The sequence below is a fragment of the Halteromyces radiatus genome (assembly GCF_025201355.1).
Source record: "Halteromyces radiatus strain CBS 162.75 chromosome Unknown BX664scaffold_13, whole genome shotgun sequence".
Taxonomy (NCBI): domain Eukaryota; kingdom Fungi; phylum Mucoromycota; class Mucoromycetes; order Mucorales; family Cunninghamellaceae; genus Halteromyces; species Halteromyces radiatus.
In genome coordinates this window covers 151,666-175,309 of record NW_026251699.1, presented here as the reverse complement: position 1 = coordinate 175,309, position 23,644 = coordinate 151,666, and the positions used below count along the sequence as shown (strand labels likewise).

The following is a 23,644-nucleotide window of genomic DNA, read 5'->3' as shown; positions in this document are numbered from 1 at the left end:
TTGGTATTTAAACTTTTTTTTTTCTTTTTTTCTTTTTTTTTTTTCCTTTTTTTTTTTTTTTTCCTTTTCTCTTTTATTATTTATGGAGCCTTTAAATACTGATTTGAATAAACGTATTCTTGAGAAAATACCGGATTGGAAACTAGCCATTACACCTTCTGGGAAATTGGCAAAGGAATCTTGTTTTGTACAAAAATATATGCCACCTATTATACCATTGACTCATGACCAATCAACTTCTCTTATGGTTACTCATAGTAATTGGACTCATCGACTTGTTGATCAAGGTGTACTTTGGGACCCAAGTAATGACTCAACCATTCATAATCTTTCCTTGGCTCAACTTTTATTTTATCCTCAACAACATACTCAAAACCCTTTACACTTTGTTAAAAAGTCTTTACATTTGATTTTATTCGAAACTCGTGCCTTCTTACCAGTCAACAATATTTTACGACTCACTTTGAAGTTTCAACAAGCTATTGAGGAAGCATTAATACCTTATCCTTCTGATTTTCGTCAAACCTTGAAGAACCTTATTCTAGTCTTTGATACTTATGGTTTCCTCTGGCCACAGAAGCTCATCCTCGGTAAGAGAAGAAAAAAAAAAAAAGAAAGGACGGTGGACAGTTTATTCAAATATAATATTTCTCCTTTTTTTTTAATATTTGTCATAGGTCATCGTATCCATGTCAAAAAATCTTACAAAGTCTATACTCCTGACGATCGATTGATGTATTTACGTGTAGCCAAAGATGATGTATTGGTCAAACTTGCAAAGGAACGTGAACTTAAATTACACGAACGACAAACTCATACGGAAGGTATAATAAAGATAAAAGGGAAATCCATCCAGTTGATGCTTACAATTACTTTCTTTTTTTTCATTTTAGAATAGAAAGCTTGACTTGGACTATTATTAAACGCAATGATATCTGTCCTATCTATGAATTTTTGGATGATCCTTGGAAACAACAAATTCAACACGTGATTCATGAATGTTTATATCGTATTCCTATTCATGCACCCATCAAACTACGAAATTATTCAACAAACGCTTATCTCAGCTGGCGATTGAACGATGATGAACAAGTATTATCTTTGGCTGCTTTACCAATGGACAAATTGATGTCAAGTCAATATCTCTGGCGATTCACTTTGACTCGTTCGGCAACTTCTCCTCCTTCTTTTGCTGCTCTACCTGATCTGGTGGCATCTTATCAATCTCAATTTCTACGTTGTGGAAGTGATGTGTTTTTATCTCCAGCTTGTGATACTTTATTATCCTCTAATCAATCCAACAACAAGTGCACTCATACTTCTATCTTGACTCGATCTCCTTCGGAAGGGAATGATGCTCGAATACGATCTGTGGGTTTATTCAATCCTGATAATAATAATAATAATAATAGATTGGATGGAATGGAAACAACTTGGAAAGTGGAACTACCTGGTTTGGGTCTTGGTCGAGATGATGATAGTTCAACGGATGAAGGTCTCAATATGGATATTCTTATTGGTCGATGTCGTCTGGTTCTACATGGTGATATCATTGCTTTACGTCAAGTCCTTTATTTGTGTGCACAGCAGAATTCTACTTTGGTACACCCTATTGTTGCTAAGGAAAATGCTTTGATTGGTAGGAGTTTGGAACAATGTTGGTGGATTGAATTAGCAACAGAAGAGGATTTGAAATATCATCAGGATTCTTATATTCCATGGTCGAACTTTTCTTCAACACATCTCTTACGACAACATAAAAGTGTAGAATCTCTTGCCATTTGTACCGATAATACGCCTTTTTCCCTGCGACGTGTTCAATCTTTCGACGGCTCTCTTTTATCAAAATCAAATCCGCCCAAAACGAATGTCGAATTTGGTATGCAAAAGAAGAAGATGTCAAGTCCTCCTTTACTACCAACTTTTCATCAACCAACAACAACAACATCGAATGCTGCCGATGAAGAAGTAGGTTATGATACCAATAATTTGAACCATCCTCGTGTACAACCCTATTTACGTCTTTATGCTTCAAAACAACAAAACACTTTGGCCAGAGTATGGAAACATTCTAGTTTGAAACAAGTCCTATCCAGATTCCCAAACAACTCATATCCCTTCAAATAAAATATCAGTATAGAATATACGATTCATCCTATAGATTATATTTATTTACAAAAAAAATATATATATATTATTTTCCAAACTATTCATCATCGTCTTCATCATCATTTTCTCTAAATCGTGGATTTTGTTGTTCCTTTTGTCGTTTTCGATCTTCAGGAGAATCATCCGTTCGTTCACGTTTTCGATTGGCTATTATTAAAAAAAAAAAAAAGAGAAGATAAGTTAGTATATTTACAAAAAAAAAAAAAAAAATAGTATAATTACCAGTAGCAGAAGCACTACTTTTATATTCTCCAGCACCAGCAGGGACTTCTTGAATGGCTTCATAATTTTGTTGTTGTTCTCTAGCTCGTTGACGTTCCATTTCCATTCTAGTACGATGACCCCAACCTCCTCGACCAGCATCATATTCTTCACGATATTCATCACGTACTTGACCACCATTTTTGCCTCGTCCATATTGACGTCCTTCTTTAAATCCAGGATCCAAATCACATCGAATCACTCGTTCATCTAGTCGAGTACCATTCACATATTTCATACAATCCAAAGCATCCGCTCGATGATAATATCTATTTTTTTAAAAATAATAATAATAATAATAATTAATAATATGAATATTTTTTAATGGATAAAAAACTTACTCAACAAAACAAAATCCACAAGGTGTTTTTTGATTTCGATCAAGTCCCATAATAATTCGTTTGATTTCCCCTGCCTTTGAAAAAAGTTCATATAATTGTTCTTCTGTGGTATAAAAGGATAAATTGCCAACATACAGAGTCGTTGTTGAAGCTAGTTCATCATTTAATTGACTCGAGTTCCCCTAAAACAGATAAACATAAGACAAATTGATCATAAAAATCTTTGTTTATTTAATATATATACCTGATATTGTTGATCTCTGTAACTAGAAGGAACAGCAAGTGAATGAACAAGAGATACTACCATAATTGTGTTTATATAAAAAAGTTTTGATTAAAGGATAAGAAAGAAAGAAAAAAAGAATAAAAATTCAGATATTTTTGTTGTTTGTTTCTTTGCAAAAAAGACGGATCACATGACTGCGGAACATGAAAGTAATCACCAAAGGAAAACGAGACAGAAACTTTTTGTGTTTCTTTCGCCTTCCTTTCTATATTATTATTATTACACTTATAAAAAATGAATCATACTATATGACTGGATCAACTTGAATGAAGGGCTGGATTCAATTGAACAAGGTAAGCGTATTATCATACAATAGTATGAATCTTTTTAATGCTTCTTTTTGGTTTGATTGGCTCTTCTGGTTTGAGCAGTGATTCTTTTAACTAGTAGTTTATTTACATTCTTTTTTTAATAAAAATCATATCCTATATTTACCCATTCTATCCAATATGTGTTTGTCAATTAATAATCATAAATCAAACAAAAATCATTTGATATACTATAAATAAGAAATATCATATATAAAATAAAATTGATATTAAACAACTCTATTGGAGAGCACACTTGAATGTTTATTTAAATAAATCTATGCAAATATATATATATACAACTAAAGTAATAAGAAATATTCATTTGTCTAAAAAAAAGGAAGGGTTGTATCTATTTGTCTTCAGTAGAGTTTCCAGGTTGACCATCCGTAGCAGGGAAAGGTGATTCTTTTCTAGAATCAGATAATAACTTGTCAATACCTTTATCCTTGAGTGCAACCTACAAAAAATAATAAAATAAAAATTAGTTTAGTTTCTGTTTAAAATAAGTAAAAAAAAGTAAATTACCATGACACAAGCTCGATAATCTTTGAATAAATCTTCACATTCGGGAGTAGTATCACCTTTTAAGAATTTTTCAGAATACCATTTATTAAAACAAGCATCATATTTATGTTTGAGTTCAGTACAGTCAGCTCCAACACTGGAAGACATGATTGCAAAATAATAAAAAAAAAAAAAAAACGAAAATATGCTTTGGGAGCCAGGGAAAGAAAGAAAAAAAAAAACTATGCGGAGTTGAAATCCAATGAATCTGTTCTCAAACCCGTAAAAAAAAGAAATGACCAAAAAGTTTTTTTTTTTTATTTTTCCTTTCTTTTTTTTAACAATGTCTTCAGATCCAGAATTACTAAAAAGCATTGCAAAACTCTCTAGTGCAATAGAACAACGTCGTCATGAACAGTGGCAACAACAACAAAGACCTTCTTATCGAGGTAACTTGACACTTCGACCAATGTCCCAAGGATACCACCCAAGACCTACGTCTATGAACTTTCAACATATTAATCGTCCTACTACTCACAACAAGTCACTTATTTTGAACAATGTATCTTCTACTCAAAGATCGACACAACCAGCCATCTCTCACTCTACAACCTATCGACCTCCTCCTCCTACGTTTTACAGCAATAAATCAGTCAGCATACCTGGACATCATAAATCCTTAGTTATCAATAATAACAGTACCCCCAACAACAACAGTAGTAGTAATAGTACTAGTAGAGTAACTTCTGGTCCTCATCGATCTTTGATTGTGAACAATAACTACCCATCAACTAGTTTAAAAACTCCCTTATCAAAACCAAGTCGAAACAAGAAACTCATCCTACGGAGCACACCAGGTTCAACTATCCAACGATATCGAAATAATGCTGGTCAGTCTATTGTGGTCATTGATGGTATTTCCTTTATAGCCATGGGGAAACGATTGATTCGACAGGATTTAGATCAAACTGGAAAAACGAAATCTAATGTACCTCGAGTTCTCATTCGTCGTTTAGTGAAAAGGTGAGAAAAAAAAAAAAAAGAAAGGAAAAAAAAAGGAGAGAAGAACTCAATGATTGTTTTTTTTTTTTATGAATAGACGTGATAATAATAAGAATATGGTATTAGGAAAACAACCACTACATGAACTAAAGATCAAAAAGAAAAAGGTACGATATAAGAAGAGAGGCAATGCTGTATATATACGACAACCGGATGGATATGAAAGACAAGGTATACATGGAAAAACGTTGGTATTGAAGGATTCGCAACAAGGCAAAAGATATTGTGGTACTTTTACAAGATATGGTACGTGTCCAAATAAGACAAGATGTGGGTTTATCCATGATCCAAATCATCGAGCTGCATGTGTTTCCTATTTATTCACCAAGACATGTAGACATAATGATGGTTGTCGCCATTCACATCATCTGACGCCAGAGAATGTTCCACATTGTCGTCATTTTCAACGTATACGATGTACCAATGATGATTGTCCATTTCAACATGTTCGTGTGCGTCCTGATGCTCCTCTTTGTCGTGCATTTGGTGTAGAAGGATATTGTCCAAAGGGTTTGACTTGTAAACAACAACATATCATTGTCTGTCCCACTTTTGCCGTACTAGGAAAATGCTCAAAACCCAAATGTCCATTACCTCATGTAAATACAACTAACAATAAAAAAGCGACATTAAAGGCCAAACAACAATGGATTCGACCACAGTCAACAACAACAACAATTCATAAGAAAACTGAACAACAACAACAAGAAGAAGAAGAAGATGGTTTTGTACCCTTGTTGGATGATGATAATACAGATTGGAATCAATATTTAATCAAGAATCCCATGGATGATATCAAATCATTACGATTCAATGAAGAAGAAGAAGAAGAAGAAGATAATGAAGACAGTAGCAACAATGACACCGATGATGAGATTGTTTATGAAGAAATATCTGATAATGAAGATGATGATGACAACAGCTCAATGGACAATGGATCAATGGAAGAAATCTTTGAAGAAGTTTCCGATATGGAGGATGACGATGAATGATATTTATATATATATTGTAGTTTGTAGATACCCTTCCTTTTTTTTTTTTTTTGATTGTTATTATATTCCCTCCTCTTTTTATATAAGATTATAATACATATTCCGTAGTATTTTGCCGACTTAATAAACTTTCTTTTTTTTATCTTGGTATAAACTGGTCTATAGTAAATGGGTTTTCTTTTTTTATTTATTTATTTATTTTTGCCAAATTTTTGTTGAACCAAAAAATATAATATGACAATCGGATAAAGTAGAAAATATTTATTTACAGAAGGAAAGTTAAAAAAAAAAAAAAAAAAAGATGGATAAGTATACAATACAACTAATAAAGGGAATATACTAAGATATTGTTTTTTTGTCAGATGTCCAAACTTGTGTAGTATCACCTATGACCAAATGGATGGAAGGACTTGGTAGAATATCATCATCATCGGTTGTTTCTTTCATGTTGTTAGCAGCCACATGATCTTCTTGTTGTTGTTCTTCTTCTTCTTCCTCTTCTTCTTCATCATCATCACTGAGATCCAAAGTACCAGGCGCTGGCAAGGCTGCTTTTGCAAAGGCAACAGTTTTAGGATCAGAAGCCAAGTGTTGCATAGGATCACCTCCTTTCATCATTGTCTTTTTACGTCGATTGGCAAGAAGACGTAAAGCCACCAAATCATCTTGATCGTAATCATCATGAAGATCATAATCATCCAAAAGTAATCCTGCTGCTGCTGCTCCACGTTTTCTTCTTAATCCACCACTTGTGACATCTTTGATCAATCTTTCTACTTCATGTTGATCAGATTCTAACATTTTTTTACTTTCAAAAAAAAAAAAAAAAAAAAAAAGATGAATACAATATAATTTTTTTTTTTTTTTTACTTACTGATATTCTGCTTGAAGTTCAAGATTATCCACTTTTTCATAATTATCAGCTACTAACATATCATCATCTTCATATTGATCCAAATCTTCCGTTTCTGCAATATCTGGTCCACCCAAACCATAATATTCATCTTCTTCTTCTTCCGCTTCTTCTTCCACATAATCATTTCGTTCCTTTTTCCTATGGATGGTTTGCTTCGGAGTTGAGTCTTCTGTTGCCGATGCGTCGATATCTTCTGTCTCCTCGTGATCTTCTTCTTCTTCTTCATCATCTTCTTCGTCTGTCTCCTCGTGATTTTCTTCTTCTTCTTTTTCATCATCTTCAATCAGAGTCCGTTGCATCAATCTGGTCAATGTTCGTGGTCCATCATTTGTTTCATCATTTTCAGCTTGCTAAGATATATATATATATATATATATATATATACAAAGAATAATGAGATTATTTTAATGAGTAAAATTCATATGATCAACTTACAATGGATGTATCGGTGCGATGACTGAAAAACTTGGCAATAGAATTGACAGGTTCAGGAACTGGTTTTGTTATTATCTTGTTCGATTTGTGATCATCTTCATCATCATCATCCCAATGATGTCGTTGTTTTGCTGTCTTCATACGACGACGATTTCTAAAGACTACCGATCCATCATCATCATCATCATCATCATCATTATCATCATCGTTATTGTCATCACTGTTTTCATCTTCATCGCTGTCTTCTTCACCAGATAAGATCAAGTCATTATGTTTTGTATCAGGATCAACAGTGGTAGTCTTTTTTTGTTGTTTCTTCCGTTGTAAAAGTTGATTGACTTCTAAATTGATTTCGGCAGCTTCTTTTTCCCGTTCTAATTGTTGATGATTCCGTTCCTCTGGACTCATATAGATCCCCATGGCTTTGGCTTTTTCCACCATACGTTCACGATGGGCTTGTTGATCATAAGCTATCTTGGTCAAGAGTTGTTGATTTAATGTTCGGAGTGCTAATGGTGATTTGCTGCTGCTGTTGTTGTTTTTCATCCGTGATGGTGCTTCAGGCGATAATGCTGCCAAAACCGATTGAAGGAATTTGGTTTTTCGATTCGTAGGTCGACAGATAATCAATCCATCATCATCATCATCATCAGATAACTGAATATCTTGGTTATTGGTCGCATAATATTTTTCATGTTTTCCTTGTAAAATATTCAATTCTTTGGAATATCTGGCGTAAACACTGGCTTTTTGAGGACTATATCAAAAAAAAAAAAAAAAAAAAAAGATGTATCGTTATGTAACTTTTTATGTTCTATATTTTTTTTTCATTTCCTTACCTTGATTTCATAGAATGTAATGATATATGTTCTTGTTGTGATTGGATGGTATCACTAATATAAAAATAAAAAGTTTTACTCTATTTATCCTCCTTCTTTTTTTTTTTTTTTCTTTCTCTTTACCTAGATTTGATAGTATCATTTTGCATTTTTTCCACCTTTGTCACTAAAGATTCAATTGATTTTGGTTTGATACGAGGTTTGAGTTTGATATGAGCCTCCCGACGAGCACGTTGCATTTCTTGTTCCATATCCATTTTTGCCTTTCTGGAAAGTTGTTTTCGTCCTTTTACATCCGAGTCATCTTCAGATGAATCCTCCAATAAAGCCAATTCTGATTTTTTATTATTTATCGATCGTTTTTGACGGTTTGGCGTTGAAGAAGAATCAGTATCCGAGTCGTCATATGTTGTTGAAGTTTTCTTTTTAGGTGGTTTTCTTTGTTGTTTTGCCGTCTTTTTCTTCTTTTTTTGCTTTGTTTTTCCTTTTCGATTGGGTATTGAGTCATCACTACTACTACTATTATCATCGGAAGCCAGAGCCTGAGCAAGTAATCGTTGAAATCTATCTTGTTGAGTCATCACTTGTTGTTTTTCGATAGGTGGTAATCGTGTGGTAGTAGCAGCTGTGATAGTTGGTGTATTGTTTGAAGGTGAAGGACGTAAGAAGAGATCATTATCATCATCATCATCAGAGTCACCATCAGCATTAGTGAGATCTTTATATCGTAATATATTTTTGAGTCGGTCAGATACATTCAAAGAAGCCAAATAAGAGTTATCATTATCCAAATCAATATCAGAATCAGAATCTGATAAAGCAACTTTGGCAGTTTGGTTGTTGATAGGTGTTTTAAACAAAGGTATATCTTCGCGATCAGAAGTTGATTCCATTTTATCACTAAGAAAAAAAAAAAAAAAAAAGAAAGAAACGCGGATTTCGGAAACGCGCTTCCTTCTTTTTTTTTTTCTCTCTTTGTAACACTTTGTGAATAAAATTGAAAGAGCGCTAGGCACACGTTTACCAATGTACATTATGAGCAAAGAACAAGAACGTTCAAAAGTTACTATGACAATTGAATCGTGTCATTATTATTATTATTTTTTTTTTTGAATGGTTCGAATTTATATTTAAATATAGTTGTTTGATAATCGATCCGGGTACCACAAACGGAAAGATACACAAAAATAGTAAATAAAAAATAAACATTCCTTTTAAATCATCATTGCCTTTTTTTTTTTTTTTCTGTTTCTTTCATATTTTATCTTTGACATGGTCTATAAACAAGATGAGAATACCTTTGACTTGATTTCAACTTGGCTTTTCGAACTTTACATAGAAACTAATAATTATGAAAAATGGTATAATAGTGTAGGTGTTGTTTCTTCTTTATGTCAATATATATAGCCAATAGTATACTATATTTTATCCTTTCTCTTTTTTTTTTTTTTTTTTTTGCAATTCAGGAAGAACTGATATATGAAAAAAGACGAACAACAATCAAAGAAAAAATTGAAAATACTCGACCCCTGAATAGTAACAAAACATTCTTAAGGATAACAGAGGCAATAAATCATCATCATCATCTAATATCATATAGTATGGTGGACAAGATGACATTATGGATTCAAAAATGGTTATGGAAGAGGGCGGTATCTATGGCAAAAAAGGATTCAAAACTTGTCAGTAGCAGAGGCAGAATATATTCTGCAACAGAGATTCTACCAAAAATCATCCAATGTTATCGAGAGTCTATGAATCATCAATGTCATTTCTGCCGTCGTTACCTGATGATGGCCACTTATGGGTCATGCAGTCAATCCACTTTAGCTTCCTTTGATCATGCTATTCCTAAAACACCTGTTCTTGCTCCAGGCAATAAATTTCTTTTGACATGTTTAATGTGTAATCTGTAAGTAATTTAAAGGAAAAAAAAAAAAAAGACATTACTTATTTTTTTTTTTTTTTGCAAAAAAAAGTGCCAAACATACATTGACGACTGATCAATTTCAACAATTCATTGATTTAGTCCGCTCCACATCATATAGTCGTCCTCCTATTCTTCCCTTACATCAACAAGATATTCATGAAGCAAAAAAAGAAGCATCACGTACACTAAGCCAACATAAGCAAATGCAAAGAAAATATGTTGATAAGGTAAGAGTTATTTGTTTTAATGCAATGATGATGATTCTAATATACAACCCAAGTTTGAAGGTAAATCAATGCCAACAAAACATCAATTAGAAACCTTGGCTAAACAGGCTGGACTCTTTGATCCTTATACTAATATCAGAGGTCATTACACCACCCAAAAAGATCTCGCTCCCTTTCGTATGGTGTTCGGAAGAAGACAAAGAAAAGTATATAATCCATTGGATGGGACTCATATGATACATGGATATTACATTGAAAACACTATACCTATGCTTCTCATCATCAAATATGCTTTTCATGTCTTTACAGAATATGAAGTCATTTCTTGGATTCAAGCCATCCGTCATCACCCAATTCGGAAATTCAATTTTTAGTTATAGGAAAAATAAATAGGTTTCCCTTTTTCCTTTTCTCTTTTTTGCTTTTCCCACTTTATACCCTTTTTTTTTCTTTTTTTTTTTTTTTTTGTATAATATATAGATAAATATTCAATGTTTACTTTATTAATTGGATATATATTGATTGGTATATTATTTTATATTGAATACCGTTATGAATCACCACGAGCATCCACCATGCTACAAACATCTGGTGATGATCAAGGAACAACCACCCTGTTATTCGGTGTCTGGATAATGGCTCTTGTATCTGGGGTATTATGGTCTCTCGTGGGATTGGGCGATATGGATACAACAATAACGGTAAATTGGCTATTGACTTGGTTAGGTCTTGCTTGGATTATAGGTGGTATTGTCATGCTACGTTGGGCCATTCACGTGAATGCGTTTTATTTACGTCCTTTAGCAACAACAGATGACCAATATCTCTGTACCGATGGTCCTTACAAAGTCATTCGTCATCCTGGTTATTTGGCTTTTTACTTGGCTTGGGTTGGATTTGGACTTGCTTCTGGTAACTGGGTTGCCTTGGTGATGATCGTCTTGGTCATGGGATATGCATATATACGTCGAATTCAAGCCGAAGAACAAATGATGTTGGAACAATTTGGTGTAGATTATCAACAATATGCTTCTGAATCTTTCCGGTAAGGGATGAAAATCATCATTGTTACAGAGACTGATCTCTTTTTTTTTTTTTTTTTTGGATACTGGATTTATAGGATCTTACCCTTTATCTATTGAAACTCAATTATCTAGTAGTGGTTATATATATATATGTATAGTGTAGTATTTGTTTTGTTGTAATAAAAAAAAAACGGTGAATGATGAAGTCTATGTGTGTGGTTGGAAGTTGATAGTGTAATCAGTCAATATGGAGAATCATGATAGAATTAATAATACAAATGGATAACAATAATGCTCTATTTGATGGGATTGATAAACAAGTCATTATTGATAAGATAAGCAGATGTAAAAAGGTGATTGAAGCAATGTATTGTTATAAAGATGGATTCATTTCAAATGATATCCACAATACATCAATTTTTTTATATATAATTTTAAAGAAAAAAAAAAAAGATCACAATAAAATTAAATAAATAAATAAATAAAAAGATGAATAAAAAAAAATCATTAACTATAAATGGATAGGAAAAAAAAATAAAGGTTTCTAAGCAAAGACAACAGGTTCAGGTAACTTTGCAGGAGTGTCAGTTCTAGGCTTGTCGATGAACAAGTGTTCAAAAGTAGAAGACCAAGCAGTACGAGGAGTCAAGTTATCCAAATCCCATAACTTGGCCAAGAAACCAAGAACAGATGAGTGAGAGTATTCACCACCATTGTTGGAACCCTTATGTTCAACCACACCCTTATTCACCCAAGGAGACATCAAGATGGTAGGCACACGGACACCTAAGCGAGTGAAATCAAAAGTATGATTCTTTTCAACATAGGTCTTACTATCACCAGCGGGTACATTAACAGGAGGAGGAACATGATCTAAATCAATCAAAAAAAAAAAAAAAATTCAAGACTCGTTCTCTTTTCTTTTTTTTTTTTTTTTTTTTTTTTTTTTACCAGCAAAACCACCATGTTCATCAAAGGTCAAGATGAATAAAGTTTGATTCCATTGAGGAGAACCACGAAGAGCTTCATAAACGATCTTGAGGAATTTTTCACCAAGATCAATAGGAGAAGGAGGATGGAAACTATCAAAACTACAGCATTCAGGATTGATATAAGAGAAAGCAGGCAAATCACCATTCTTGGCATCAGTGATGAATTGTTCGAAATGCTTGACATTGGTTTTAGCAGCACCAGAAGCAACCGTCCAATTGTAGAACACGGAATCAGGGTTGAAACCAGTGTAACCTTTGTCTTCAGGGGTCATATAACCTTTAGGTGAAGTAGTGGAATTGGAGTAATTGATCCAGGTAATATTCTTTTCAGATAATTGTTGGAAAATGGATTTTTGAGGTAAACCACCATAATCGAAACTTTTATCATTACTACCATGACCATTGGAAGTACCAGAAGTAATATAAGCACGGTTAGGATTGGTAGGACCACTGACATCTAAAAAAAAAAAAAAAAAAAGTGAGATATTCATCCTTTTCTTTTTTTATTTCAATCTTTACCACAGAACCATCTATCGAAAAGAACAAAGTTTTCAGCCATAGAAGAAAAGACAGGAATATGATTGACAGTATAATAATTGATAACATCAGAAACACGAGTCAAATTAGTAGTACCATAAGTACGTTCTTGTTCTGTGATGAAACCTTGCATATTAGCCTTAAGTTTACCGGACTTGATCAAAGCTTCATTAGGATCGGTTGTACCATACAATTGAAGATTAATACCAGACATACTATGGTTAGGATCATCGGCATCGACATCATGTGCAGAGGTCAACTTATCAGCACATACTTGAGTACTATGAGCATCGGTTACATTGGCAGGATTACAATATTTGTGATGTAATAAACCATTGATATCCTTACTGTAAGTCAATCCACCAGCAAATGTATCAAAAGATCGATTTTCTTGTACAAGGACAACCACATTCTTGATATTGTTTTTCCAGTTATTGTTGTTGTTTCCACTATGAACAGGAGAAGCTAAAGCAGTAGCAGCAATACAAAAGAGGGAAATTGTACCTAATAACACCATCTTTAAAGGATTCAATCGAATAAATAAATAAAAAAAAATGAAAATAAAAATAAAAAAAAAAGAAGATACTTTTAAATACAATGTTTGACCCTTTTTGTGTTACCAAAACATACACACAAGAAAAGTCTTATCGAGATGATTGGTTAATAATGAAAATCAAGTTTAAATAAATAAAAAAAAAACAAAGTTACAATGAATGAATAAAATGTAGTGAAACGTGGATATATAGTATTATCATGATAGGAAGATTGGGGAACACATGAGAAAGGAAAGGATTACTGCACTACTGAGATTCAATAATTTGATGAAAAAAGGGTTATTTACAAAAAGATTTCCTCTCGGCTTATCATTGAGCATTATTTGATAACGTGCCTCATCTGTGAACAAATATATAAAAAAACAAAACCAAAAAAAATTTCAATTTTTATAGATCAGAAAAAAGAAGGGTCTTTTTTAAAAAACATTTCAAAGGAAAAAAAAAAAGGAAAAAAGGGACCGATTTGTTAGAAATCATTCATATGGTTTTTTTTTTTAAAAAAAAAAAAAAATACAACTTGCTTTTCGGTCATGTTTTAGCCGACCAATCAAATGACGCCATAGAAAATGCTAGTAAACAAAAAAAAAAAAAAAAACAAATCCATCAATTTTTTTTTTCTGTTAACTTTATACTTCTTTTTTCAGAATCATAATATGGGTAAGCTTTTAAAATAAAAAACTATAAAACCTATTTTATAAACATGAATGTTTTTTTTTTTAGATTACCAAAAAGCAATGCTAGCTGATTTGATGTCCCAATATGTGGAAGTGGACAATAAAGATTTTTGGGATGACAGTGTAAGAAACAAAAAAAAAAAAAAAAAAAAAAAAAAAATCATAATATTTTGAATAAGAATTAAACTTTTTATTTTATTTTAGGTATGTAAAAATTACCTTGTAGCCTTTTGTCCTCATCTTTTATTTACCAATACAAAGTCTGATCTTGGTAAAGTAAAACTCAATATATGATTATTATTATTATACTAACTTTTGTTATGTTTTAGGTGCTTGTACAAAGATTCACAATGATCGTTTACGTGATAAATATCAACAATCTGACAAATCTAAATATCCTTATGAAGACGATTTTTATACCTTTCTTCAACAATTGATCAATGATGTTTCTAGGAAAATACGCAATGGAAGAGAACGTGTCAATCTTCAGGATGAAAAGAAAAAGGAAGTAAGTAAACAAAAAAAAAAGATGAAAATAAAAAATAATATTGATGAATTTTTATTTAGAGCAAAGAAATGGTGAATGAAGAACGACATGAAAAGATAGTACTTTTAGAAGTCAAAATTAAGGAATATCTTCAAAAGGTATAACTATTCTATTGTTTGAAAAAAAAAATTGATTTGATTTATTTATTATAGATTGAAGAAGCTGGGGAAGAAGGTCGTGTACAAGAAGCAAGTGATTTGACAAATCAAGTGGAAAGATTACAAGCAGAATTGAAACTATTGAAAGAGGTAAACAAAAAAAAAAAAAATGGAAATATGAAAATTTAATCTAATTTGTTACAAAGATGGAAGAAATGGCAAGTAAATCAGATAAACGGATGGAAGTATGTGAAGTATGTGGGGCATTATTGGTGACTCACGATTCAACAGAAAAACCAACAGCACATTATGATGGAAAGCAACACATTGGTTATATGAAAATCCGTGAAGCCTTGGAAAAACGAAATGTAAATTAAAGAAAAAATGAAATATAAATATATATTAATCTCATTTCTTCCAAATAGCAACAATCTAGACATTCAAGTCATGATCGTGATTATTCTCGAGCCCGATATGATTATCGTCGTGATAACAATGGAAGTAGAGATTACCGACAACGTCATCATGATCGTAGTAGACGTGATAATTATCAACATGATCGCCGCCGTCATCGAGATCGACAGGATGATGATTGGAATCGTGAAATGGAAAGATATGATCGTGGAAGAAGACAACGTGAATATTCTTCTCGTCGCTCTCGCTCTCGGTCTCCAAGACGTTGGTAACCCAAAAAAAATTAAAATTAAAAAAAAATAAAATAGAACTAAAACCTAGGATATTCAAAAAAAGAGAGAGAAAGAATGAACAACTTTTTTTTTTTTTTCTTTTGATCACTATCATTGTGGGATTGTGATTTTATAGATTGAAATGGAATTACAGTAACATTAGATAGTGATTAGCAAAATAGTATAGTTGTTTATATTTGAAATAAAGAACTGAAAAATATATCTTACACTTTTGATTTCCAATGATGATTTATGTGATGGATGACAAGAATGGATGCAATGGATGATTTGCTTGAATTGGTAATTGATGCTGGGTTCCAATATTCAAGCAAGTATTACTTTTTTTTTTTCCCTTTCTATCATGATATTCCATGTACAATACTCTTAACAACCTTTCATCATTATTCACAATCCTCTATCATCCATTATCTAGAAGAAGAAAAAAAATGAAATAGTACAATTTTTTTTTTTTTTAGAAAACAAATCTGGTACATCGAAATATTCCAACCTAGATAGTTTGTTTGGAAAAAAATCATTGAACAATGAGAAAATCAAGCTAGTTGATTGGATTAAAAGATCAGGAGAAAAAGAGGATATCTAAGATTGATATCTTAGGTAAGTTAAGCGGTCACATAACTTGATAAAGTAATATAATAAAACAACAAGGCGTAAGTGAGAGTTTACGATTTGACCCGTTTTTTTTCCCAAAGGAAGCGGAGTGGAAAATGATGAGAGCTTACGACAATAACCCGGTTCAACTTTTTTTTTTTGTGTCAATCGATTCATTTTCAACAACGAATACACGTGACAATGCACTATGATGGAAAAATATATGGGATCATAGCCAACTCACTATATGAGAATTAAATTATTATTAGTTATTTTTTCATGTTTGATAGAATAACAAATCAAAAAACTGTTTAAGGAGAGGGGAACGAGTTAAATGTAAATGAATGAGTAGGAGCATGAAAAATAAAACCATCTGATTGCAATCAAGGTATCCAATCGGTTGCCGGGAAAAATAGTGAATACGGAAAGAAAAAAAAAGAGAAAGAAAATATAGCCATTTTAAATAGCGCCTTTTTTTTTTTTTTTCTTTTTTCCCCCCTTGCTTTTTTTTTTTTTCGTTTCCTTTTTTCTTTCTCTATCCTCGATATTCTTAAGTAGGGTGATTTTTTTTTTTTTTTTTTGCGGATTCGAGATAAAAATAAAACCAACGGTAAATAATAATAAAAGAAAACAAAAAAAAAGAAGATTTTCTTTTTTATTTATTCTTTTACTTCTTTTTTTTTTTCTTATCTTTTTTTTTTTTTTTTTTACTCTCAAAAAGATAACTAGTGGTCTATGCCTTATTCAACTATATATTGTGACACTACACCCTTGTCTTCAAAGTCACATCATATTACAACTGACCCTAGTATGTATCGATGGCAACGATCTACTAAAGCAACAACGAAACCACCTTACGGTCGCAGCTTATCTGATCGGTTAGCTTATGTAGAAGCACTTGTAGATATGAATGCTATGGTGATTGAAGCCATATGGCCTAATAACTCAGCATCTTCCAATATTGTACCTTTACGTAGTTTCATCCAAGAAGTATTGAAACGATCTCGAACCACTTATTCAACTCTACAAACCGCCTTTTTTTATCTCTTCCGTGCTAGACCAGCCATTGTTCATTTTTTACACTCAACACAAACAAAACAAATCCCTCTTAGTGGTCGAGATGCTTATATCCATTGTGGAAGAAGAATGTTTTTGGCCAGTTTGGTCGTAGCTTCCAAATTTGTACAAGATAAAACTTATCGAAACTCTGCTTGGGCCAAGATTGCTGGATTACCTGTACAAGAAATCAATGCTTCAGAAAGAGTCTTCTTAGGCTTATTAGATTATCGACTTTATGTGGCTCAGGCAACCTTTGATCAATGGCATCAATTATTACATGCTCATGTTCAAGCCAAAACATCAACAAAAAAGTTTAATCATACCTCATCAACAAATACTACTTCCAATAATTCGCGACTTTTCCAATCTCCTCCTTCTTCACCCTTATCATCATCACAATATTCAACTTTACCTTCTCTACGTATAACATCATCATCATCATCATCATCATCATCTTTGCATTCTGACAATTATCCATCCTTACCTTTACTTCGTACTAGTTTACTGGCATCCTCTTCTTCTTCTTCTTCATTACCAGCACTTTCACCTTCTTCTATCACTTCCAATTCTTCCAATTGTTCTCCTCTTCTTATGCCTACGCCTCCTTCAGTGAACAATACTGGAAAACGTCCTTTGTACGATCATGATCTCATCTCTTCTTATCAATCATCTCAAAGAAAACGACCTTGCAGTGCCTGGTCGACAACTGATTCTTCTTGAATCATATATATATTATATATATATATGAAAATTACCAAATGACAATATAGCTTATACCTCTTTCTCTTTCTTATATTACTTTTTTTTTTCTTTTTTAATCATCATCTCTTTGTTTTATTCCCAAATCAATAAAGAAAAAAAAATGATACTTGTTTTTTTTTTTTTGTTTTAAATTTAGTAATGCCGTTTATCTTTTTTTTTTTTTTTTTTTTTTTTTTTTGTCGAATGATCTTCAAGTCCATTAAGTAGGAAAGAAAAATCATGTCATACGTTGTGCATTTATTTGTAAGCCCCGGTGGCACTTTTCCGTTTTTTTCGTCATCGGTTTCCTTTTTTGGGATATTCAATCCAGGAGATCAGGTCTTTTATTTGACAGAAGATATCCTTTTTTTTTTTTTCATTTGTCTGTTTGAACTTTTTTTTTTATCATATGATTTATTTTTTTTTTTTTTTGAAATCTAAATAACGTACAATCAATACATATTTTATAAAATTGACTCACTTTTGAAGGAGGTCATCATTCCATCCAAAAAGTTTTTATCTTTATTTCCCAAGCAAATCATCAAAACTTTATTCTTTCAAACTACTATTTTTATTTTTTTGATCAAGAACTTTACAGGAAAATATCCATTCCCATTTCTGGACAGTCCACAAACAAAAAAAAACACTTTTTTTTTCTTTTGGTTCCCTTTACTTAAAACTGATCATACTATCATTAAACCTTTAAGATGTGTTCATTAGACTATTCCAATCTGAAGAGAGAAGAAGAAAAAAAAAAAAAGACGTTTCTCTCACTAAAAAACAATCATCAGAGCTTATGATCTACCCAAGAGTGTCACCATGGCTAAGTGACTGCAAGGAGACACGATTCAGCCACCGCCATGAGCATAATGAATGAGATTTTTTTAGGTTCCCTTTTTCGTGTTCAGTTTTTTTTTTTTTCCTTTTTTTTTTTTCATCTTGTTCAAACATTGATCTCATCATTAATACATTGTATATCTCACCCTTTCCTTAACAAGTCTTTTTTTTTTTAAAAAAAAAATACATACATATACACCTCATACACTTCCTCGAGTTATCTATTCTCAAGTTCACTTTTTTTTACTTTCTTATCTGTAACTCTTATCCAACGATCGCTTTACCATGTCCACTACAGCAACTGTACAAAAACGAAAATTGGTGATTGTCGGTGATGGTGCCTGTGGTAAGTTAAACAAAAATGAAAACACTCCTATTTCTTTAAGAAGTTAATATAAAAGTTCTTATTTGATATACTTAGGAAAAACGTCATTATTAACAGTATTTGCTCAGGGCAGGTTCCCTTCGGTAAGAAAAACCTATTCAAATAAATAAATATAACTAATGTTTTTTTCCATAGGGTCATGTTCCTACAGTGTTTGACAGTTATGTTAAAGACTTTGATGTAGATGGGAATCATGTAGAATTGGCTTTATGGGATACAGCAGGTAAAAACTGATTGTTTATGAAGCTTATCACAATATATATATTTAGTACTGTGAATACTTTTTGCTCTTTGTGTCACAATATCATTTATTCACTCCAGTTTTTTTTTTATTACATATTAGGACAAGAAGATTATGATCGATTACGACCACTTTCCTATCCGGATACCAATGTGATCTTGATTGCATTTGCTACTGATTTACCTGATTCTCTTGACAACATTACTGAAAAGGTAAAAAAAAAAAAAAAAATCAAACATTTATATATATACATGTATAAAGATGTGTATCTCATCTTTTCTTTTTTTTGATGATAATCATATTTTGTTTTTTAGTGGTTACCTGAAGTAAAGAAACATTGTCCAGATCAACCTTATCTTTTGGTAGCATGTAAAAGTGACTTGCGAAATGATCCTTTGACAATTGATGAATTAAAGAAAATAAATGCAGCACCAGTGTCTAGTGAACAAGGCATGGCGATGGCTACTGCAATCAAGGCCTATGGTTATGTAGAATGTTCTTCCAAAAACAACCAAGGTGTAGTGAATGTCTTTGAAGAAGCTGTCCGTGCAACCAACTCCAAATCTTCCTTTGATCAAAATAACTCGAAAAAGAAAAAGGATTGTATAGTTATGTAGTTTTTTTTTTTATACACTCTCTTGCTTAGTATAGTTTGCGTATATCAATCATTTTTTCTTATTCCCTTCCTCTCTCTCTCTCTCTCTCTCTCTTTCTGCTTTGCTCTATCACTTGTATTTTGTATATCCAAAAATAATAAACTTTTTTTTAAAAATATATATATATATAATGACTTGTTACATTATGCTATTACTATTGTTGTTAATCATGGAAGGTTTCCAAAACAATCGATCCCACAAAGATCTTAATGATCATATATAATCAATAATTTTTCTCCATGAATCATTTTTCATAAGTCTATGCGGTTGTACCATACACTTTATTCAATAATAATTGACGGAATTCAAAGAATAAGATGTCGCAAAAATAGGAAATAAAATATCGTAAGGATAGAAAATAAATGACAGAAGAAAAAAAAATATAATTGTCGCATCATCAAATAGAGAATATAAGAAAATAGATATCATGAAAAAAAGAGTAATCAAAAAAAAAAAAAAAAAAGGAAATCCACCAATTGAGTTCACCAAGTTATCATATAAAAAAAATAAAAAATAAAAAATGAGTAATACTTATCCAAATAAAAATATTTCACTAGCTTACCATTTAAGTGTAATGTGATCGCCGTAGCGAAAGTAGGATGGCGATAACCATCCCGGAATTGTTGAATATAAAAAAAAAAAGGCTGACCGTAACCACGCAGATGCGCATTAGCGACCACGGTCAAGCCCAGAAAGCAAAAAAGAGGTAGATCAACGGAGAAACAGACAAAGATGCTTGAACTATTAAAGAGTACTTGTATAGAAAAAGATAGGCAAAAAAAAAGAAGGCAGATCAAAAAGTAAGCAGGTAGGCCAAAAAGATGAATATAATGTAAAGAAATAAAAAAAAAAGTTAAATCAAAGGGATCCTTTTATAAGAAAATGAATCACTCGTGCAATTATGAACTAATTTTAGTTGATAAAATGATGAGACAAGATGTAAGCGAGTTTTATCTTTTTTTTTTTAAAAAAATATTAGCAACATTTCTATCTTTATATCGTATCTAATTCATCATCATTTTTTTTAGTATCTACTTTATTATTTTAGTATCTACTTCATCATTTTTTTTTAGTATTAGCAACATTTCTCTCTTTCTATTGTATTTAATTTATCATTGTCTTTTTTAGTATCTACTTCATCATTTTTAGTATCTACTTCATCATTTTTTTTTTTTTTTTTTTTTTTTTTTTTTAGTGTTAGCAACATTTCTCTCTTTATAATAAAGTTAATTATATAAATGTTCACATTAAGTTCTATTATTACAATATCCATGTACTAAGTGATACATGATACTGACTTGTTTTTGTCGTGTTTTAGTTTAATTACTAGATTTCTTTTTTTTAGTTGTTCTATTTTAAATGATAGTATGATTGTGCACAGGATACTTATTATTGCCATTTTTTAATTTCCATAGGTGATCATTATTATTATTATATTGATTTATCATGTTGGCTGATAAAAGAGTGTTTTGACATTTTTCAAAGAGAAGAAGAAAAGAAAAAGAAAATGCTGTTCTGTCAGAAGGTAACTAGAACGAAGTATTTTGTATTTTATCAGTAATTTGTACAGTGGCTGACTATAATCATCCATCATCCATCATCAATCATCAATCATCAATCATCAATCATCAATCATCAATCAATGACATACTCTACCGACATCTCTGGAGCGATATCTGAAAAAGTGGTAATGCGACATTCATTTTGGGAAAGTACGATATTTTATTTGATAACATCACGAAAAGCATTTTCTTGTGACCCGACAAAAAACCTTGAAAACACTGTATTTCCACTGAGAGAGAGGATGGTTTTTTTTTTTTTTTTTTTTTTTTTACCCGCTTGCTGAATAAGCTTTCGACATTTTTTTTTTCTTTCCGCTTTTTTTTTTTTTTTTTTTAATTCTTCTTTTCCTTACTACTACAATGACAGCATGTTCAAAACTTCTTCAACTTCCCATTGAATTATTAGAATCAATAAGTTTAGAACTAGACGTATGTTCTTTATGGAATCTATTGGATACATGTACTTCTTGTCGATACCCACTATTGGCGTCTCACCGTATTTGGCAACGACTTATTTTCAATCTTGACTGCGGGCTTTCTGCTGTCTATGCTGCACTTCGACGTTTCCGTGATTCGAATGGTCTTGGTTTACGTTTACTAGTGAAAGAAGTAAGTCAAATTCAGGTTTTTTTTATAGAATATATGGTTATTTATTTATTTTTATTATAAATTGGACAGGTAGTGATGGATGGTACGGATGATTCAATGATATCACCCATTGTTATGATGGTCAAGTTCCCAAGGATGCAAAAGCTCAGTGCTAAACATCGTAGATTCAACACCAATTTGGAGGCAGATACAAAGATTTTACAGGAATTAATGAAACGTGGTTCACTAGAAGAAAACAGTTTGGCTTTGGAACAATTGGACATATATCATTATTACATGGATCAGGAACCTCATCTGGATGTATATCAAAAGACATTGAATAGGCTCAGTCAACATGGAAAGGTATCTTTGGATGTACGACGATGTAAGGAATGGAATGGAGAAAGAAGTAGAAGAAGTATCGATATACCACAACAACAAGAAGAAGAAATATTAGAACAACTAGATGATTTAAATATTCATCGTGACAATAATTATTGTCACAAAGTGATATCAACAACAGCAACGTGTTGGAAATGTGATTATGAATTCAAACGATGCTGGCATTGTGTCACCCATTGTACTCAATGTCGATCAGTAAGGTTACCGCCTCTAGCAAATGATAATTCTCGCAAACAATTGAAACTTCGATCTCAACAAGATGAAGATACAAGTATGGATCAGGATCTGAAGGAACAATTTAGTTTATTTGAATAGTTTTTAGTATGTTGATTGAAATAAATTGAAGTATTTTTTTTATTTGATTCAAGATTTTTTTTCATTGGGATCATATGACAAAGATGAAGCCATTTTTTTTTCTTTTTTTTTTGGAAATCGATATCGGTTTTGAAAAAAAAAAAAAGGTAGAAAAGTCGTCCACTAAATTTCTTTTTTTTTTTTCTTTCTTTTCTTCTTTTATATTTTATCTCTTTTATTATAAGCGGACTTGCGTAATCAAGTACTGGTGCTCACTATAAATCTTTTAAACAATTAATCAAATTTACTTTTTTTTTAATTTTGGCCATTTATCATGTTAGTTGCCCTGGAATGTTTTTACATTGATGTGTAGTGATTGTGGACCATTAGCATAATGATTTTCAAAGTCCGTATTTTTTTTTTATTTTATTTTTTGATAGATATTTTTTTTTTACTGTTCTTTCCTTTCTTTATAGACTTTCTAATCTTAGTACATTAATTATGCTCTATAGTTAGTCATACTTTTTATTTTTTATTCTTACCACTTTAGTACAAGTCAATGTAATTGATTCCATCTTACAATGTATTTTTATTCTTTGTTTGTGAAAGCATTCTTTAGTTTTATGGATATGGTTAAGGAATGCGCTGATATTCACTGCGGACCGTCACTGAATTCACCTAGTCAGCTTCTGAAAAAACAAGGAATTACCAAGCTGATTAAGGAACTATCAAATCAAGGTAACATTTTGAAGAAAGTCTGTATATACATGCTCTAATTTTTTTTTTTTTACTTAGATAATGTTAATGGATTTGGAAGATCATGTTGCTCAATACTCAAGGGATATCACTAACAAAATGCAAACGATCACAGGTACAAGCAAGTC

General features: G+C 31.7%; 12 protein-coding genes across 12 annotated transcripts; 8 read left to right on the top strand and 4 right to left on the bottom strand.

Moving 5' to 3' along the window:
- Nucleotides 1-90: 90 nt before the first annotated feature.
- BX664DRAFT_344466 (uncharacterized protein) lies at nucleotides 91-2,156 on the top strand. Its single transcript, XM_051547471.1, has 3 exons — nucleotides 91-590; nucleotides 678-824; nucleotides 899-2,156. The coding sequence occupies exons 1-3, from the start codon at nucleotides 200-202 to the stop codon at nucleotides 2,125-2,127; spliced, it is 1,767 nt and encodes a 588-aa protein (XP_051395713.1). The 5' UTR covers nucleotides 91-199; the 3' UTR covers nucleotides 2,128-2,156.
- Nucleotides 2,157-3,112, bottom strand: BX664DRAFT_344465 (RNA-binding domain-containing protein). Its single transcript, XM_051547470.1, has 4 exons — nucleotides 3,016-3,112; nucleotides 2,772-2,953; nucleotides 2,392-2,699; nucleotides 2,157-2,316 (listed from the first exon to the last, which is right to left on the bottom strand). Exons 1-4 carry the CDS (start codon nucleotides 3,076-3,078, stop codon nucleotides 2,207-2,209), a joined length of 663 nt encoding a protein of 220 aa, XP_051395712.1. The 5' UTR covers nucleotides 3,079-3,112; the 3' UTR covers nucleotides 2,157-2,206.
- Nucleotides 3,113-3,589: 477 nt separating this feature from the next.
- Nucleotides 3,590-4,068, bottom strand: BX664DRAFT_344463 (uncharacterized protein). Its single transcript, XM_051547469.1, has 2 exons — nucleotides 3,894-4,068; nucleotides 3,590-3,825 (listed from the first exon to the last, which is right to left on the bottom strand). The coding sequence occupies exons 1-2, from the start codon at nucleotides 4,038-4,040 to the stop codon at nucleotides 3,718-3,720; spliced, it is 255 nt and encodes an 84-aa protein (XP_051395711.1). The 5' UTR covers nucleotides 4,041-4,068; the 3' UTR covers nucleotides 3,590-3,717.
- A 306-nt stretch (nucleotides 4,069-4,374) lies between these two features.
- Nucleotides 4,375-5,926, top strand: BX664DRAFT_270981 (uncharacterized protein; the record flags this gene model as incomplete). Its single annotated transcript, XM_051541123.1, has 2 exons — nucleotides 4,375-4,887; nucleotides 5,027-5,926. 2 exons carry the CDS (start codon nucleotides 4,375-4,377, stop codon nucleotides 5,924-5,926), a joined length of 1,413 nt encoding a protein of 470 aa, XP_051395710.1.
- Nucleotides 5,927-6,230: 304 nt separating this feature from the next.
- On the bottom strand, nucleotides 6,231-7,536 carry BX664DRAFT_344460 (MRC1-like domain-containing protein). Its single transcript, XM_051547468.1, has 3 exons — nucleotides 7,278-7,536; nucleotides 6,801-7,192; nucleotides 6,231-6,734 (listed from the first exon to the last, which is right to left on the bottom strand). Exons 1-3 carry the CDS (start codon nucleotides 7,416-7,418, stop codon nucleotides 6,266-6,268), a joined length of 1,002 nt encoding a protein of 333 aa, XP_051395709.1. The 5' UTR covers nucleotides 7,419-7,536; the 3' UTR covers nucleotides 6,231-6,265.
- Nucleotides 7,537-9,363: 1,827 nt separating this feature from the next.
- On the top strand, nucleotides 9,364-10,713 carry BX664DRAFT_389682 (uncharacterized protein). The gene is made up of 4 exons (XM_051549559.1): nucleotides 9,364-9,487; nucleotides 9,583-10,028; nucleotides 10,096-10,273; nucleotides 10,327-10,713. The coding sequence occupies exons 1-4, from the start codon at nucleotides 9,389-9,391 to the stop codon at nucleotides 10,645-10,647; spliced, it is 1,044 nt and encodes a 347-aa protein (XP_051395708.1). The 5' UTR covers nucleotides 9,364-9,388; the 3' UTR covers nucleotides 10,648-10,713.
- Nucleotides 10,714-10,740: 27 nt separating this feature from the next.
- Nucleotides 10,741-11,506, top strand: BX664DRAFT_287897 (uncharacterized protein). Its single transcript, XM_051541772.1, has 2 exons — nucleotides 10,741-11,318; nucleotides 11,394-11,506. The coding sequence occupies exons 1-2, from the start codon at nucleotides 10,765-10,767 to the stop codon at nucleotides 11,413-11,415; spliced, it is 576 nt and encodes a 191-aa protein (XP_051395707.1). The 5' UTR covers nucleotides 10,741-10,764; the 3' UTR covers nucleotides 11,416-11,506.
- A 321-nt stretch (nucleotides 11,507-11,827) lies between these two features.
- Nucleotides 11,828-13,482, bottom strand: BX664DRAFT_287896 (phosphoesterase). The gene is made up of 3 exons (XM_051541771.1): nucleotides 12,810-13,482; nucleotides 12,250-12,747; nucleotides 11,828-12,171 (listed from the first exon to the last, which is right to left on the bottom strand). The coding sequence occupies exons 1-3, from the start codon at nucleotides 13,342-13,344 to the stop codon at nucleotides 11,843-11,845; spliced, it is 1,362 nt and encodes a 453-aa protein (XP_051395706.1). The 5' UTR covers nucleotides 13,345-13,482; the 3' UTR covers nucleotides 11,828-11,842.
- Nucleotides 13,483-14,015: 533 nt separating this feature from the next.
- Nucleotides 14,016-15,613, top strand: BX664DRAFT_344454 (uncharacterized protein). Its single transcript, XM_051547467.1, has 8 exons — nucleotides 14,016-14,038; nucleotides 14,102-14,178; nucleotides 14,260-14,326; nucleotides 14,385-14,563; nucleotides 14,623-14,700; nucleotides 14,755-14,850; nucleotides 14,907-15,068; nucleotides 15,126-15,613. Exons 1-8 carry the CDS (start codon nucleotides 14,035-14,037, stop codon nucleotides 15,384-15,386), a joined length of 924 nt encoding a protein of 307 aa, XP_051395705.1. The 5' UTR covers nucleotides 14,016-14,034; the 3' UTR covers nucleotides 15,387-15,613.
- Nucleotides 15,614-16,503: 890 nt separating this feature from the next.
- On the top strand, nucleotides 16,504-17,936 carry BX664DRAFT_51207 (uncharacterized protein). The gene is made up of 2 exons (XM_051549612.1): nucleotides 16,504-16,605; nucleotides 16,717-17,936. The coding sequence occupies exon 2, from the start codon at nucleotides 16,731-16,733 to the stop codon at nucleotides 17,772-17,774; it is 1,044 nt and encodes a 347-aa protein (XP_051395704.1). The 5' UTR covers nucleotides 16,504-16,605; nucleotides 16,717-16,730; the 3' UTR covers nucleotides 17,775-17,936.
- Nucleotides 17,937-18,709: 773 nt separating this feature from the next.
- Nucleotides 18,710-20,034, top strand: BX664DRAFT_344450 (GTP-binding protein rho5). The gene is made up of 5 exons (XM_051547466.1): nucleotides 18,710-18,978; nucleotides 19,054-19,100; nucleotides 19,153-19,240; nucleotides 19,361-19,470; nucleotides 19,573-20,034. Exons 1-5 carry the CDS (start codon nucleotides 18,918-18,920, stop codon nucleotides 19,873-19,875), a joined length of 609 nt encoding a protein of 202 aa, XP_051395703.1. The 5' UTR covers nucleotides 18,710-18,917; the 3' UTR covers nucleotides 19,876-20,034.
- Nucleotides 20,035-21,556: 1,522 nt separating this feature from the next.
- BX664DRAFT_389676 (uncharacterized protein) lies at nucleotides 21,557-22,828 on the top strand (the record flags this gene model as incomplete). Its single annotated transcript, XM_051549558.1, has 3 exons — nucleotides 21,557-21,626; nucleotides 21,844-22,085; nucleotides 22,155-22,828. The coding sequence occupies 3 exons, from the start codon at nucleotides 21,557-21,559 to the stop codon at nucleotides 22,779-22,781; spliced, it is 939 nt and encodes a 312-aa protein (XP_051395702.1). The 3' UTR covers nucleotides 22,782-22,828.
- Between the last annotated feature and the right edge of the window lie 816 nt (nucleotides 22,829-23,644).